This window comes from Phodopus roborovskii, unplaced genomic scaffold, assembly GCF_943737965.1.
Source record: "Phodopus roborovskii unplaced genomic scaffold, PHOROB, whole genome shotgun sequence".
Taxonomy (NCBI): Eukaryota; Metazoa; Chordata; class Mammalia; order Rodentia; family Cricetidae; genus Phodopus; species Phodopus roborovskii.
This window is the reverse complement of record NW_026125971.1, coordinates 234,676-253,758: the sequence shown is the minus strand read 5'-3', so window position 1 is coordinate 253,758 and position 19,083 is coordinate 234,676. Positions and strand designations below refer to the sequence as shown.

General features: G+C 32.6%; 1 protein-coding gene across 5 annotated transcripts in view; it reads left to right on the top strand.

Annotated features, from left to right (window-relative positions):
• The window catches only part of Cnksr2 (connector enhancer of kinase suppressor of Ras 2), a 248,221-nt gene that overhangs the window by 219,466 nt on the left and 9,672 nt on the right, over positions 1-19,083 (top strand). Inside the window, exon 21 of one of the 5 annotated variants that reach the window (XM_051179230.1) lies at positions 17,139-17,487. The exons of the other annotated variants lie outside the window; for them this stretch is intronic. Coding sequence (XP_051035187.1) covers positions 17,139-17,143 — 5 coding nt within the window. The 3' untranslated portion in view covers positions 17,144-17,487. Of the gene's footprint in view, positions 1-17,138; positions 17,488-19,083 lie in introns of those variants that run through there. 5 annotated transcript variants of the gene reach the window in all.

The following is a 19,083-nucleotide window of genomic DNA, read 5'->3' as shown; positions in this document are numbered from 1 at the left end:
TCTTGATTAACATGGTTAAAGTTGGCTGAGAATGTCTTCCACTCCTTTGTAATGGTAGGGGATTTAGATAAGGTTTTCAAGAGCTTTATCCTTTGATCCTGCTGATTTCGTCCTTGGCAGTTAGAAGATATTCTTTCTTATACATGAGTGTACACATTATTTGCTCACTCATTTCTTTCATAAAGTTGTAATGTTCTTTTTTTTTAATCTAGGAAAGTACCTACCAGTATTCTCATTTGACTTCCACGAGTATTTAGCTTACTCTTGGAAATTTAAAACTAAACCTAGGTCTTTCAGCTAGAGTGGATAGAGATTAAATCTATTACCATGTAACTACAGTATACATTAAGTTATCTGGAAGTGATATCCATGCTTTCCAAATTAGAACTTCTGAAAAATACTTGCTAAATTTATATTTTAAATTACATTATTCTTCACACACCATTGGCAATGTGGGAACTGTACAGGTTATGTTGTATTTCAGTAGTCTAATACCTGGAAATATCTATGCAGAGAGTATAAATAACCACTGTTAATACAGTGCCCTCATCCTCTCCAGTTATTGTAAGGGTCATATCTTGGAGAGTCTATAAAGGGCATGAGTTTTATATTTAAGAGCATTTGGGTAGATTGTGGGCAACAAGATGATGTACTATGAATACAAACCTTTGTTGAATGCCAGGTTGGAGGAGTAGAACAAGTTGAAAAGAAAGAAAATGTTGCATCATTTTTGTTTGTTTTCAAGATAAATTTTGCACACAAGTAAATTTGGGAAGAACATCATCATAAATAATCTCTGAAATTACAGCTGTAATCTAAATGGAGTAGATAAAGAAGGACACAGCAAACTTAATTAAAGGATATGATAAGGTCAAATAATAGCAGAGTACCTTAAATATCTCACTGTTTTGAAGTTGTAGGCACCATCTTTGCCTTGTTATACAAGTAAATACAAAGAAAGAACATAGAAAATCTTGGGAGAATTCTCAATATCATATTATCTGATATATAATACTGTAAGGGAATATAAAACACTAATAAATAAATAAATATGTAAAATATATATAAGTCATCTATAATTATGATACTGGTTAGAGGTTAGATTTTAAATCACACTACCCTTTTTTTTTTTGCTTACATGATAAAGACAATTATTAACCATTATTGATATGAAACATATATCAAAATTGTACATCTATTTATTTTAGACATTATATAAAGCTAGAATTTGCAAGGGATTATACTGGGATTCTAGTAACTATAATTACTGCCCTTTGCACTGTGACAACTTTTTTAGTCCCATTGAATGTGGTTGTATATGGTAGAAACAAGCCTCTTCTGTATAACTCCCATTTCAAATATAAATGTCACAAATATATAACATGAAATTATTAGTTCATTTTCATAAACCAGTTAGAGAACAGATCTTCCAAACACCTCTGAGCTATTGTCCTTATACCAAAAGCCATAGTGTTTGGAAAGAAGATGACTCAAAAATTAACAGTGTGCTTGGTTCACAGCCTTGGGTCTTCCTAAAAAGTCATTCATTGCCTTGTACCATCCTAATTAGTTTGGGTAAAATATTAATAATGTCTTTTGTAGTTTAGTAAATACCCAGTGACCCTCCATCTCTGTGATGTTCAAAATAATGAAACCAGATTTGAATGGGAAAAAAGACATCTACATGCTAGAGTCACGCTAGCAAAGATGCAGCCAGGTAAGATTTAATCTCATGTAACAGAATGACAACCTGTCATTAGCATAGGCAAGACAAGATGTGATTTATATTTTTTGCCAAAATAGATAATCACATTCAGTCATAATGTTGCCTCTTACTATTTTCAGTTCAGTGATGACTTATTGTTAGCTTCTCAATGTGAATAGTTTTTAGCAAGTTGTATAGAAATCTCTCTTAAAGTCAGCCTGCTTTTTTTTCTTGTTTACCCTGAAGCTCTCTTACCTGCTTATCTTGTACCTGAGTAAAATTTTACCTTCATGGAAATTTCATAATATTTTCAGCTTATCCCAAAGCTCTGTGCTAAAACAGCCAGGCCAGAATCTGAGATTTGTTCTTAAGAACTCTGTGAGTGCTGAGGAGTCCTCAAAGGCTAAGGGCAATTGCTGTTTTTCCAGAGGACTCAAGTTTAGTTCCCATAGGACCCACACCCAGTGGCTCACAACACCTACAATCCAGCTCAAGGAGACTGGACAGCCTTTTGCCAGTTCCACAAACACCATGCCCACCCGTAGCATTCTCTCTCTCTCTCTCTCTCTCTCTCTCTCTCTCTCTCTCTCTCTCTCTCTCTCTCTCTCTCCCTCTCACTCTCTCTCTCTCTCTCTCTCTCTCTCTCTCTCTCTCACACACACACACACACACACACAAGTAATTCAATGATATTCTGAAAAAATCTCTAATGGGAGAAAGTTCTGAGTAATTTGTTACTCATTAAAGGACAAGTGGACACATATGTATGTTTGAATGTAAGGGTGATACTTTGCTATAAAAATACTTATTATTTAAGCTTCATACTTCAGAACTCCTAGAATGTTTTCCTATGCAATGTAATATGGCAGTTTTGTGTATATTTATTTCTGAGACCAACACAAGATGTAAGTATGCTGATAAAATAAATGTATTTAATTATTTCACAGAAATTTTAAGGTAATTGAATACTATAGTTAAAGTTATTGTAGACAATTTACAAATTATTTAATATTCCCAATTGTGGATTCTATAACATTTCAAAATCTATATTTAATCTCCTAAAATATAAATTATAAATCCCTGTACTTCACTTCTCCTTCACTGTAAATATATATAATTAGCTCCAAACATACCTTATTAATTCAGTAGGTATTTATTGTTGACTTATCAAATGACAAGTACTATGTAATTAGTTTATCTAAATCTCCAAGAAGTCTGATTCCAATTAAAATTTGTAATTTTTTTACTAAAAGGAAACAATAATCAAAATGTACAGCAATTTCTTACTTTGTACCAATAATTTCCTTCATATCTAATTTATAATTTTGTAAAAATGATTCTTAGAGAAATAGCACAAAGTATTCTGTTCTCATTTTAATTTACTTATAATTTATGCAACTTTGCAAGATAGAAGATGAGTTGACTAATAGCTATGTCTGATTTGGCTCACTCCTTAAAAATCGTGCCTTAGAAATAAGCATTCTGGTGGCCAGCTGTTCTGACTAATACAATCAAATGTCTGACAATAAAGTGAATAGATTATATTCTACATGCTCTGCTTAAATATTTCTTTCACTTAGAACATGCTTCATAATTTTATAATAGTCATTATAAAATTTGATTATCAGAAAACTATTAATATAGGGAATATTATCTGAGTACTAAGTACATAATATACATTTTATTGTCTTAACAGAAGTTTGAAACCTTCACATTTTAAGAATTTTGAATTTTTCCCCATTTAAAATATTTTTTCTTTTTCTTTCTTTTTTTTTTGTTTAAATTAAAAACAATCTTATTTTATATATCAATCCCAGTTCCCTCTCCCTCCCATCCTCCCCTGCCTCTCATCAACACCCCCATTCCACCCCTTATCCACTCCCTAGTGAAGGTAAAACCTCCGTGAGGGATCATCAAACTCTGTCCCATTTAAAATCTTTAGCATACAATTTTAAGTCTAATCTTTTATTGTGCTAAGAGTCTTTGGATAAATCATCCACAGAATATACTTAATGCCAAAAATCTATTTATTTGTCTTCCAAATCTCATCGTCCATGGCTCTATAGGTTCTTTTCATTTCAAAGTTTGCTTAAATTTTTGTTTGTATTTTAGCCTACCAACAGAGTCTATTCTATGACTTAGGAAATGGACATTTTAAAGCATACACACTGTGAATCTTGGTGAGAGAAAATAAGGCATGACTTCACTATCACTAAATTCACTTTATATCTTCTTCACCTTGACGACTCTATTTTCTCATTGCTCGTTATTTATGTCAAATCCAGGAGTTTACATGTTTTTTTTTTTTCTAAAGACAATGGGGACAGCTTGAGATCAGTGTGGCTTTCATATTCAGCAGAATCTAATAAGCCCCATCCCTCACTTTGAATGCTATTGTCTTTGTACGCCTTATATACTTTCTGGGAAGCCTACTCTAAATTTAGCATCTTGGGAACTGAGGATTATGAAATGCTTTTATAAACTTAATTAGGACCATGCTTAATTGGAGGCAGGAAAATATTTACAGTTACAAAGATAAATCAACACAACTCTTTGCTTAATAATTAAGTGAAGCTATGTTTAACTAACTTAAAATGCTACTTTAAGTCAGTAGGATATGTGCTGTTTAGTGTTTCTTTCAGTTGTTTTTCTCCAATACACTGCAAAATTCTTTATAGTAAAGGGAAAATTCAGTTAGTTGTTTTTGTTGGGGTAGACATAGGATATATGCCATTCTTTATGTAAATACGAATAAGAGCTCTCTTACCATAACATAAAACTTAAGAGTTCTGACAGTTATATTTACCCTCCCACCCAAAAAAAAAAAAAAAAAGACAGACCTGTTATATTTAAGAAAATCTATTATTGAGCCTCTATTTAAGGATTTGAGGATTTCAGAGCTCTTGAATCCAAAAGACATGATGATACATTTTAAAAGTTCTTCTTTGTATTTACACAAAATTAGATTTCTGACAATTTTATATTTGCTGTGAAGCCGAAAATAACACATTTGATTTCAATGAACAGATAATTGTTAAAGGCCATCATATGGAAGAAAGAATAAGATAGTGTTGGAAATTCCAGAGAGCATAATAGGTGAAAGATAAACAAAGGCTGATTTTATCTTGCCTTTGTGGAGTGAGTGGTCTCATACGTTTAATGGGTTCACCATACTCAGTATTAAAAAAAAGAAAAAAAAAAAGCAATGCCAGTCTTGATGGCACTTATTTGTACTCTAAGCTGACTGACAATCTGTAGATTCCTTCCAACTCCCAAAGCTTGTAGTTTTCCTTGGTGTAATTACCTCAACATTTTTATGCATATGTCCAAAACTGTACAAAGGGGTAATGTTGTCAAACACAGTTTTTCTATTCTTAAGCTGACTTCCTATAATCACCTTAAATTTATGCTGATGGAGATCTAGATACCATTGTTTCAAGTGTGTTAGAATTATTACAGAGACGCATTAACCTATTAACTGATAATTCATATAATGCTTTATTGTTAGTAAGATATAAGTTATCCCATGCTGATTTCTTTCTTTTAGCCCAAATGCAGCTATTTATACTTTTCTGTTGTCTTTGAATGTATCCAGGTTCATCCAGAATTATCCAACACTGTTAGCAAGTTTAAAATGTCATTTTATCATTTGTGGTGTTAATCATCCATATTACTGGATGGATGGTCTCCATTTCTCAACATTCCTTGCCTTTAGTGCATTCATTGATTAAGAAAATCCCCTCCCTTTTTTTAAGAAAACACTTCTAAAAGGAAAGAATCAAGGACTACAACTTTTATGTCAATTTCACTCAGTCATTCAGAGTTGAACCACCTAATTAGAAATAGCTTTCTGTCCTTATTCATAAAGGTTTCATGTAAAATTTCATTCTGTATGATCATACTACCTCTCCTTTTATTTCCCATCATAGAGCTGCTACCTACCCAAAAGCTAGTTTTAGATGGTTCCTTTTTGTCATTAAGTCCAAATTGGTCATTTCATCATTTTTTTTTTTAACGAAAGACCTCCCAATCATAGCCTATTGTAAACTCCCTCATCTATTTCTATGAGGCTTATCAGTGTGTTCTTTGAAGAACCATTGCTGAGTTTTTTATTTCCATAAAACAGCCATTTAAGCTTAAAGCAGTGTCTCAAGGAATTCCTGTAATAATTACCAAAATGTTCATTCATTTCCTATGCTTATAACCTGCAGGTTCAAAGAGAACACTCTCCCCCAGAATCATTTATTTGGTGCTGTAGTTTATAGAGTCCTTACAGTGAAAGTCTAAAACATCAACAAAATTATAAGGCTTTTCTGTATTTTGTTATTACCTTTTCTTAATTATTAAAGCATTTTTCCCACAAGCCCCAGCTGAACACTTGGCTTTTGTAGCACTTTTATCACAAGCAGTTGGTATTATTACCGCTCATTTGTTCTGAGTAGCCTATCCCTCTCATTTTCATAGCAATCTTCTGCACCTTAAGGCTTTCTTCCAAGAAATCTTCAATTGTGTATCTTTTTCTGCTTTTAGTGGGGCAATTTATGTCTATATTCCAAAGATTTTTTTTAATCAAACCACTAATTATTGAAATTTTCTCTTGTGTTACAAAATTTCTATCTTCAATATGAAGTTTCTGTCCTCGATATTTAAAAAGAGAGATATAAAAGCAAATATAGGATAAGTTTCATCCCTCTCCTTTTTTTATTTCTTTATCCTTCAGTGAGAAAGGAATCTACCATGTTACCCTAGGTAGGTCTTTAATTCCTGGGCCCTTTCAGTCTCTTTTATAGCTATTACTATGATAAAAGCTTTCCACCGTTGTTGAATGTGGGGTCCCAAATGCACTTTACTTGTTTCTTTACATTTCTTTTTTATTTTTTATACGTATTCATTTTATATGTGTGAGTGTTTTGCCTGTGTGTATGTTTACATCACTTGCATGTGTAGTGCCCTTGGAAGTCAGAAGAGGGCACTGGGTACCCTGCCACTGGAGTCACAGTTATAAGCCACCATGTAGGAGCTAGGAACCAAAACCTCCCCTATAAGAGCAGCGAGTGATCCTAACTACTGACCCACCTCTCCAGCCCTTTCTTTATATTTCTGAGACAAAAATTATCCAGATTTTAGTGTATGCACCAATTATATGCACATAGTCTCATTTCCACTAATTGGATAACATAGGGTGTTGATGATTTAAGCAGAAAAATAAAGCGAAGCTAGGATTATATAATTTATACTTTTCATCTTCAGGTTTCATAAAAATCAATTCACCCACTTGTATTAGGAATGAAAAATTAGCTCTATGCATATTACTAACTTCATTAAGGTAGTTTTATATGATTTTTAAAACTTTGTTCTTATTGCCCTAAAATAATACCAGAATATTACAAGATAAAGCAAATGCTGCAACCGTACAGACTTTGTACTTATACAAAATCTATTAAATGAAAGGAAGCAAGAATACCAAAGAATCCCAGAAACTTGTATTTTAGATCACATACCTTGTCATTAATAAGCTATGTCTTCGTTCAACTATAATATTTCTAGGATTTATCATTTCTATACTGGGATTTAATTCATATAGCCCAAAAATATTAGCATCAAATTGCATAAACAAGTTGAGTTCAAAATTTTGCATTGTTATCCCTTTTTCAAAAATATGTTTTTTTACTTTTTAACATTTATTAGTGAGTGTATGTGTTTGTGTGTGCACATGCACACATGCATATGGAGATCTGAGAAGTCTGTTTTCTCTTCTTCCATCATATGGGTCCCAGGTTTTGAACTTGAATAGTCAGACTTGGAGATAAATGCCACATAGCCTACTGAGCCATTTGCCAGGCCTTAGGCCCTTTATGTAAAGTAATAGTAATGTCTTATCGCAAGTTGAGCACCCCTTATGCAAAAATCTGAAACCCAAAATGCTTTCAAATTCAAAATCTTTGAAAAGTTTTAAATTTCAAGACATTTAAGATGTGTGATTTTGGGATTAAGAATACTCAGTCAAAGAAAAAAATCATAAAGATATTCTAAAACACACACACACAAAATAGAAAATCTGAAGCCTGAAATACTTTTAGTCCAAAGTGTTTTAGATAATTAATACTCTAGTATTATAGCATAAAATACTATTTTTTTCTCTCAAAAGAACTCATAAAGTGTCGGCTAAGATGGATGTGGTAGTACACACCTGTGATCTCAAGACTCAGTCAGGAAAGAGGTAGGAAAAGAAAGAGTAGGAGTTCAAGGCTGGCTTCAACTAGATAGTGAATTCAACACCATCTGTACCATCATATTACCCTGTCTCAAAACCAAACAAAGTACTTCTGGTAATATTTGACCATTTTAGAAAATACATGGCAATGTTTCAGAATGCGTAATCATAAAATGAAAAATGAGGTAAGGCTACATTGTTGATATTCCTCCAGTTTTTCATATATATCCAATGTTATATCTTTTACAACTGAATAATTAACATAGCTGAACTGATTGCAAAAATCAAGTAAGCTTAATTTAGCCTTTCAAAACATTATTTTCCTAACTCCCTAAGCATGTGTTAAACAGGATATAAAACATGTCATGTATAATGTCATAGAACCCAAAATAATTATTAAATAAAATTCTTTTAAAACATCCCTTACTTATCTAGCCTACAAAATACTGTATATTATTAGGAATAGAAAGATATAGATTTCTAAAACTTGATTTCTGGTTAATTGCTCCATGATCCAAAACAGCAAATAAAATAATGTTTTAAAGTTCGTTCAAGTGAAGCAATCCCCCCATTGTATTGAACCATGCATTCATAAGTGACTTTCTTGTTCTTCCAGTTTAAGAAATAGACCTCTCAGCACTGATAATGGAATACAACAGCCAGATTACACAAATGAGTCACTGTGTAAGCATCTGTAGTATTCCTACTGGTGACACAAAAACTGTCTTCAGTACCTGAAAAATGTAAGATAGTCCATTGCTGATATTCAGAACTACTTTTTGCATATTAAGGTCACTGATATCAGATAAGGTTCATTTAGCCAGTTGATAAACCATTCCAATGGAATGTAGAAGCATTAAAATAATGAAAATTCTTCCTGTAATCAGAATTATTATGGCTAAAGAATAGGAGTAATCCGGAATTCTTTCAGAAGTAGAAGAGTAGAATGCTCCCAAGGTTTCTGTCCTGACTTGTTTCATCAAAGTTAGAATTGTGGTATGTTAAGGATATGCTTGACCAAACATTAATGCTACTTATTGCTTGATTTCCACAACCAGAGTTTGTGTTAAATTGGGATTATCTGACTTAATTGTGTATTATCCCTAGTAGCTCATAATTCAGGTGGCTGTATAACCCAATTAAATGAAAGTATGACTGACAATTAAACTTAATCAAGTAATATAAAATGATAATTTTATGGATTTTAATTATCCCTAGTCAAAATAATTGAATTTTAAGAAAAACTATGCAATTGAACCAGTGATATTATAAGAAATCAGATCTATGGAAGCGGAAAAAGAAATGAATTAAGTAAATTGCCCAAATATTTAAGTGAAACCTGACTACTCTTTCTGTTACATTTTCAGTAGTTTATGGAAAATTAGATATGAGTAAGTTTATAATATGACATTTGAATTTCTTAAAACAATAACGAATGGTTATGTCAAAATGATACATATATTCCTGTTTCATGTAACATAGAAAGAAAAGTAGTCACTCAAAATCTAAAGGACCAAGTTCCAAACAGTAATAAACATACCATATTGAGCATTTGTCTTTACCTCTACCAACAGGCCCCCTGTTATGAGTAGTTTTCCCGTCAGCTTGGTCCCACAGCCATGTCAGCCCCAAATAACACACAGAGACACTATATTAGATATAAAGCTGTTGGCCTATTATTAGTATTTCTTATTGGCTAGCTCTGTCTTAAATATTAACCCATTTCTATTAATCTAAGTGTTTCTACATGGTCTTATCTTACCAGACAGATGGTCTGGACCCTTTATTCCTCTCATGCCCTACCTCTTGACTCTCTTCACTACTACATCTCCCAGAACCCTCCTTGTCTCCTAGTCCCACCTATCTTGCCTTCCTATTTGCCAACAGTGCTTTATTCATTAACCAATAAGGGAAACATTTACAGAATGACATCTCCCATCACCCCCCAAGACAGTAAGGTGCTTGAGATACTTTTCATGTTTCTAATCAGCCTCTGTCAATGATATAAGAACCATTACAAAATATATTATGAATTGAATTGATAATCTATCCTTTCCTTTATCTATTCCTAATACTAATGACATACAAATAACTTAGTACGATAGGCCATTCAAAGGAAATACCTTATAGTGGTTGCATTATTACTTCACATAAGGCTTAAATTGTTCTTCCTTGACATAGTAGTGGTAGAAAACAGCACTTGTTATTTCAGACTCTTATCTTCCCCAAAATTCTGCCTCCACAATATAGTTCACATTTAAGATTTTAAATATATGTCAGATTATAAGCAGTTTTCTGATGGAATACTCGCTGGTCAGACAAGAGTTTTAAAAAAATTAAAAGAGCACTTAGGTCACATGACTAAGAGTGTGAAGAAGTCTTATCATGGGAATCCATTACAAATGAGAAACTATACGCAAAGAAAATGTCTTTAAAAAAAAAAAAAAAAAAAAAAAAAAAAAAAAAAAAAAACAAGAAGACAGGTTCTCATTGTATACCACACCCTGGGCCCCAAATGTACAGAGACCCTTCTGCCTTGACCTTCCATATGCTGAAATTGCAGTTATTTGCCACCACACCAAACTGGATTTAACTAGATTTGTTAAGTTGCTTTAGCAACTCCTGAGGCAAAGTATCAGTTCATTAGAGGTTCAGGTTTTGCCCGTACAAAATCAGTGTTTGATTTCAACTTGACTGTTTCTATGGGGAGCAATGTAATGTAGTATCTACTCCCCAAACTGACTTTTCATCACCATGGTGACCAATCTGCCTGCACAACTAAGATCTGTAATCATTCCTAGTATGGCAAAACTAAGGTCTTGGTTCTCAAGGCCCTCTATAATTAAAATACATTATTTTGTTAAAGAAGAGTTGCTACTTACATGTTTGGGGTTATCTATTGATTTTCCACAAAGGAAAGTAAATGGGCTCACTACTGTTGTACTAAAGATTTATAATAATGAGGAAGAAAATATCATCCTGACGTTTTCTTTGATCAGGTTCTGGTTTTATGTCGATGGTATGTACTATGCAGTCTATTGCAGAGGAATAATGTGTTATTTTAAAATATGTGACGGCCTTCCTAAATAGTAATAAGCACATGTGATTAATATACACTCAGTGGTGGTTTGAAACTACTTTTAATTTAGTTTGAGATTTTCTGAATTTGTCTCAGAATCCAATATTGATTTTTTTTTTAGATTATTTCTAAACTTTAGAACCAAATCAAGGGATAAATTGTTCTAGAAACTTAATTATTAATATTCATGAACTTAAGAAGGGGTTGATGTAATATTTCATGATAAATCATCTTATAGCCTTATCTTTTTAGATCTGATGAAGTAGCTCTTGAACCACACACAAACCAGTATGTTTTATAATGTGTTCATATATGTATATGTCTGTATGTGTACATATAGACAGTTGTGGTAATAGTATGTATATATTATCAAAGAACTCTGAAAACATAGCCCTATGTGTGTTCTTGTATTTTTGTATATAATAATGATGCTAATAACATACACACATAAATTAAGACTGGTTTGGAGATCATTTTTGTTATAGATAAATTTACTCCATAGCTCATATTGTTTTTTCTCTTCTCTTCCCCAACAATGATGGTAACCAAAGTAAATGTTTAGTAGTTTTAGGTGAAACTTGGGAATCCTAAATATACCCCTTTTTTTGCATGTTTCTGTGAAGTAAAAAGTGACTTGATATAGTCTCTCTTCCTTAACAGTTGTAGCTTTCCATGCTAGAGAAGATAATATAGTCCTTTGTAAATAAAGTATAATGCATAGATATGTTTAAGTCCTGTTGGGTTGCAGTGAAATATGGAGTTCTAATGTAGTCCCATCGACTACTATAAAGTTGATTAATTTGAAGATAAATAAAATGTATTAAGATTAGATTTTTTCCAGATTTTAGTATAAATTGCATTTTAAGTTATAGAGAACCTTCCACCATTGCAAACATTTGATTTTTATAAGAGAAACTCTTGTCCTAGTGAAATTCTTGTGTGATTCTACATTTCTGCAATGATACTGGTGAGTGTAAAATTCAATGTATGATACTAAATGTAAAACACAGATATGGCAAGCTTTCCCAGTAACTACAAAGGCATTTATATTTTTCATAGAATACTGAGAGTCAGCCTCCGTAAAATTTAATTTTCTTTATAAGGGTTAATGCTATACAATATTGTCCAGAGGGAGAAATGAAGCTCATATTTAATAGAATATTTTAGATAGTACACTCCCCATAGGTTTCTAGATTCTATACTTTTCTACACCAAATACAGGTTAAGTTTCCTGGTCCAAAATCTAATAGCCATTAATTTCTAAGACAGCAAAGATTGAACATTAATACTCATTAACCCAGGTTTTTAATTAAGATGAAAAGTTGACTCAATAGTTTCACCTATGATACATTCTTAGAAATATATTTTACAGTGATTTTTTTTCCAAATATTTTTCCTGTAAGGGACATGATACATATCAATAAAATAGAATTTCAGGGTTGAATTGTGAAACTATTTTAACAAAGGAGCTGTATAATATAGTCTATGATATAATAATTATATATTGGAAAGTAAAAAGTATGTGAAATGTTATATTAACTACATAACATATTTAAGTAAAGAAAAAGTATTAGTGATAAATGACTATCATCTTGAGTTTTCTTCTTGTTCTTAGCACTTGCTTTGCTGGAAAAGATATTTTTGATGGTCCTGAAATTCAATTGGCATTGCCCCCGAAGCAGCTTCTCTCCTTGCCAGAGTTGTTAATGAGCAAACGATCCCAAATGTCAGACTGGCATGCCAAGGAGGTTATTAATAAAGCATTAACATTTAGATGTTATTGAAAGAGGAAAATCAATGTCTTAAATATTCAAATTTCAAAAACAGTAAGCAAAATCCATTTCTAAGTTCTACAACCAAAGCAGTATATAGTCCGAGAGGAAATAATCTTTATATTTTCAGTGTAAGAACAACCCCTTTTCTTAATCTACTACAATTTTTCCATTTCTGCCCTTCCCATAACCACCTGTTATACTGTTGTAGAAAAGAATTTAGTAATTCACTCATTGTTTTAGATTAAGTGTCTGTCTTTCCCCCTCATTTGCTTTCTTGGGACGATATGATCCTGAAGCTGATACTGAATGGCATGCTTTAAAAAATAATAGTACTCTTACCATGTGATAATGGCAGAACTTTTAGGATAGTTTAAAAATTCAATATGAGAATAAGAATAGAGTGGGGCTGTGGAAGTAGACCAAATATTTATTATTCATGAGCCCCTGATTACAATCCCTATAACCACAATGGTGATCAGGGAGAGCCTATAAATATAATCCTTCCTATAGGATATATCTCTTAGATATTGCTTGTAAAATGTTACTGTTGATTTGATATAGATATATTCTGAATAATTAGGAAGTTGGGCCAATTGCTGCACCTAATGAAGATGGGCAGTAAAACTATCCTTACCACAGCCTCAACATTTACTGAGCAAAGTTCAAGTTAGTTGATCAGCAAATTGGTCAAAAGACATAAAAGGAATATGCACAAAATTTATATTCAGAACCCTAGCTCCCCAGTATATTCTCTTATCTGTTATCTTACTAGAATTTTCAATTTGGAGAATTCAATTCAATTGAGATGGTCGTATTAAGTAACTTCTGAGATGAAAATGTAATCAGTGTTTTAAGAAATGTTTTTACCACCTGATTGCTTAAAGAGCTCAAAGTTCATGTCAGGAAAAAATGCCTTTCAAAGTATTTATGAGGTTTTAAATAGTATCATTGTAGAATTAGAATGAGCAAAAGAGAACCTATTGAATGAAAAGAGTTAGAAACAAACTCAAATATTTTTAATTCTGATTTGTTGGGGCTTTTCTTTCACTTTGGTAAAGTCATACATAATCACAGATAAAGTGTTTTGTGACTCATGTCTTCACCATATTGTCCATTGTTGTGACTGAATTACTTCATATGGTCTAATTACCTCCTTTTAATATAAACATATAAAGTCATAGTAAAGTTTAAATTCTCATACATTAAAAACAACCATTGTTCGTTTGGAAAGAACAACGCCCAAATTCCCAAATATTGTCTATAAATGTTTGTTTTCATTTAAATGGACTTTGTTATATAAAATAAATTAAAAAAAATAAAAAAAAACAACCATTGTTCATCTCTAGGAAGTTTGGAGGAAGTTTTCTTTTTCCTGTAGTAGGATTATAATCTAGCCACTTTGCTGCTTTAGTTATTACAGCAGAAACTAAGGACTTTAAAGATTTTAAAATATTTGTTAATTACAAAATATTCCACAAAAGCAAGCTAATGTGAGTAGACTGGAAACCACCACTAAGACTTCTGAAAGAAAACTTCACCAGAAAAACATGGCTGTCTTGGTAGAGTTTAACATGATGATTTTATTGATAATATTGTCAGTTGAAATATATGAGCCTAGCCTTTAAAGGCTGAGCTATCTCTCCACCACTCAACTGAAATATTTGAAAATAATAATGGATTATATTGGAGGAATCACATTTGTATACACACACATACTCTTTTTAATGCATAACACATATATATAAAATTAATCCCTCTTCCCATTTTAAAATCTGAATAGCAAACAGTGAAGTGTGACAAAAAATTAGTATAATGTTTTCTAACATATCAGTAATCACATCATTGAAGATAAACTGGCAGTAAATTGCATCAATGTATTTAGTACTTCTGTGACTATTAAACTACAAGACATTTTTCACTTATTGCCAATACTAAACTACATTTCTAAAGGCATTTTAGACTAGAATGTAACAGTGATAGAGGGATTGCTTATATTACATAAAACCTTGGGTTCAGTCCCCAGCACTGAAAAGAGATAAATGATTTAGAAAAGAGATAAATGATTGAGGTCTTCAGCTTCTTCAGATAGCAATTTGAGTTTTTAATGAGGACAGCTACCATGGGAGGAATAATCTCACAAATTACTAAGTAAAAACTGCACTCTGAGGCAATAACAGTATGTACATTAAGATAAAAGTCCCACTTTCAGAATGAAATATTCCTCCTCTCTGAATTATGCAAATGGATGAAATTGTGGTTTGGCAACATAGAGGAACATTTGGAGTATCTGAGAATATTTTGCCTCTACCTAGGTTAACAAAATATTGTACTTTTAAAAGAACCCTGTGTGTTCTATAATGTAGGTACAAGCTCCATTAATTTTTCTTATTTCTCATCTTATTTTGAAAAGGAATGCTTTATCATGAAAATTCTGTTCCTAGTTTATATTTTATTAAATAAAAATAATCAACTTTTAGAACTTCTATGTTTAATTCAACCTTTTAGAAGAAACTAGGTCCTCAAAGCCTCAAGACCATTCATTCCTTCAGATGCTTATATTGATGAAAGTAATCTGACTTAGAAACTACTTGTATGTACTGGTTAGCTACTGATGAGCTCTACCCACTGGGAAACCCTTGCCAGTGCAACTGGCCTGGAGCAGACCTCAAACTACAATGGGCAAAAGAATCATTACTTGAATGAAATACAAATTCCAGAGTTCTGTACTCAGAATTTCTAATCCAGGATTTAAGAAGTTGTACATAGCAATGTGTGTTTAACAAACACCTTCATCCTTATGTGTCTCTAGTCAATGGTACTACAAATAGTTGAGAAGCTACCTTTCCTTAAGGAGGTACCATCTTTTGTGGTAGTATTAACAGATTGGTAATGAGTGCTTACCACTTTGAAATAGTGATGCCCCCTCAATCTTGACTGAGACAAGGAACTAAACTAGGGAAATATTTCCCAGTCTCTTGTAATAAAAATCAGTAGTCTTAGAGAACACAATACTGTAAATGTAATTTAACTCAATTGATTACCAGGGCTCTAGATCAGTTTAGTATAGATTAAATGTATATTAGGGAATATACATGAAAGTATCCATGTAATATTATTTCTGCAATTAAATGATTTATGTGTCTAAAACAACTTATAAAATATTTTAACCACATAGAAAAATTAAGGATCATTTAAATTGAGATATGGCTTTACGGCCCAGGTTAGAAGGACTCTTTTTCCTGTCTGAAATCGCATACACTTAACAAACAGCAGTAAGACCTAGAAATAGATTTCTAGCATTATAATCTTTTAAATGATGATGTATTATATGTTGTTTGACCTACATAGGAAAATTACTTAGCTCTCAGCCCCTTTTCTGCACAAAGTAAGATGTGATAAATAATTGTTTCTGCTGGTTTTGAAATACACTGTATTTCATTTTCTAAATATTAGTTATTTCCCTTTCTATTTTCTAAGGGATGTGGTAATAGACAGATTGCTTTCTCTGATCCTTTTCTCTCTTTGTTTCTTCCAAAATATATGGCAGGATGCAGAAGATAAAATTCTACCTTATGCTAGTGATGACAAATATTGCCAGTGTGTATCTGCTGACAATATTTGGATTCCTGAAGATGCAAAATAAAATGAAAAAAGAGAGATGTTAGTTTTTCTGAACTCTTCTTCACTTTTTCCAGTCATTCAAAAACGTTATTTGCTTCCACTTTCTCAACTCATTGATGTGTGGCTAATGCTAGGTGTAAAATCATCTGTTTGTCATGCTTATTGTTGTACCTTTTCATTTCTTTTTTGCTTTGTGTCATATACTCTGAGGCTTCTCATCAGAACAGAACTAGCTAGACAATTTTACTTCCTCTGGGTCAGGACAGTTGCATTTCTGTCACAGCAGTAAGACGACCTTCTGGTCAAAAGACAAGAAAACCCTTCTTCCTACCTTATGTAGTAAAAATGAGGAAACATCTTGTAATCCATTTTGATCTTTTAAAAAGACTGGTGGTTTTGTATCTATGTGGCAAATACTTTAGCCAGCTTTTCTGATTCAAACTATAGACATGAGTGTACAAGTTAGAGGTGGGAAAAGATTTGTCTGTTAGTTATAGTATATAATTGGAAGATTGGCATTCCAAACAAACTACGTCAAAATTGGTCCCATTTATGATGAGGTAGCCTTGCATGCCAACAGAAAGACATTATGGTATTAAAACCATATGCAATTCTAGACATATTTTTCTATTTTCTCTTCATGGGTACTGCATGATGGTATTTCTAATACAAATACTGATGTGCTTTGGAATAATGGCACTCGCAGGTCTTTCATCATATTGTATCACTGCTTTATCATATTAGGCTAATACACTGCGAGAGTTGGTAGAACCTCTCCATGCCAAATCGGATCCACTTCTGTTGGCACTCAACCCATTGGAATCACAGATTGATAAGCTAATGTTTAGAGAATTTAGATCGAAGAGAGTCGGCACGGCGCAGACTCAACATCAACCTCTTGCAAGCAACTAAAATGGCCTCGTCCTTGCTGTTTATAACAGAAAACAGACTTGTAAAAAGCTTAGACCATCAAGTGTTGTGGATTTGGGGCCTCCCTAAAGGGATATTGTGAGGGGCAGGCCACTCTTAAGAAGAATCCGAGCTTTCTACAGTGGGACTAGCATAAGATCAAACCAATCAAGATGGAGCACAGTAGCCGAAAACTGCCCTTTCTATGAGAGAACAGAGGGTAAAGGGTCTTGCCTGGGGAAGGGCTCTATGGTGACACCTCAGTTGTATTCTCCTGACACCAGGAAGAGAGGGATCAGCACCGATAATTAGAATATGCTGTTTAATGGACTCTTGGTGGCGTGGTTAAGGCAAAGCAGTGGAAGCAAATTCTGTGTTAAGTGTAATCGCATTTTTAAACCTTGACATGCTGTATTGTACTAAATTAAGTGTAATCTTTAAGGCAAGGTGTACACACCCTGCTCTGAAACTTAATATGTTTATTATATTATTAAAGCGTATTCAGGTGTAAGGCAGACTGCTTTCAGTGACACTAATGAAAGAAATTCCTCATGCCAGGCTTTATTAGATTCCTCAGCTAAAATCCTAACTTTCTCCTTTTTCTTGGCACTTAATATAGAAGTGATGTTGCCTCTTAAACTGGAATGAGCTATTCTTTTTATGTAAAGTTTCCAAATCTATAGGCTATGGTTTTCCATATTTGAAAAAAGTATTTTGTCTGGATGTCTTTCAAATTAGCTTCAGATATTATTTAATACTATGTAACTGGGTCCCCTGTGGCTCAATATTGCATAACTTTCTTCTGTGGTAGATGTGAAATTTCCTTTAGTTGGATAAGATACACTGTAATAACTTCAATGCTAATTAATGGATATTTCATACTGTGCAGTGAAAAATAACTTAATATTGTATTATGAAATGTTTTTCTTCCTGTTGCTGCAGTGTGTGGTATTGCATAATACGAATACCTGTAAAAATATAAATTCCTTAAAAATAAAAATATTACCAGTTGGTACCAGATCTCTTTTTAGATAGTGAAATAATTTGCTAAGTATGCTTGATAGCGAATACCTTACTAATGAGAAGAAATCTATTCTTTCTCACAAATGAAATTTGTGTTGTGAATAAAAATCACATTGATCTGCCTTATAATTACCTCTGTGCTCTAACCATTTTAATGTGTTTTAAAGTATATATAAAGAATGGTGGTTCCTGGTTTATAGAAATAAGTCAAATTCATTTTATTGGCATTTAATATTAATGAAATTCTCTTGGGTCATTCTCCCAATTCAACTCAGAGTAAACCTTTATGATCTGAAGAATTTCAGGGGGTTTCCTCATTAATGAGTGTGGTGACTGTGTATTAATTTTTCAAATAAAATTATTCTTTAGTTTTGCTTTGAAGCTGTCCCTATTATGAATTCCTGCCTTAGACTTCGTTTCCTTTTCTTTCTTTTTTTTTTTTTTTTTTTTTTTTTTTTTTCCTGGTGAAATTTTCTAAATTATGTGGGCAAATCTGGACATCTGGATTTCTGACATTCATTTCTGTGTTTATCTTTCATAGAGCCATACTTTCTTAAGGGTTAGCAAGTCTGTGCTAAGGATACCAGAGTTTTGCCATTTGAACTATTCATCATGAAAAAAAAAATGTTGTACCCTGATAATACAACCACTGTCATGTAGTTATTATTAAACTAGATAATTTGACAGCAATTGTATACTCAGAAAAAAGTGAAGAATAAACTTTAGGGTTATCTATTTTTGCCACAGTCATATGGAG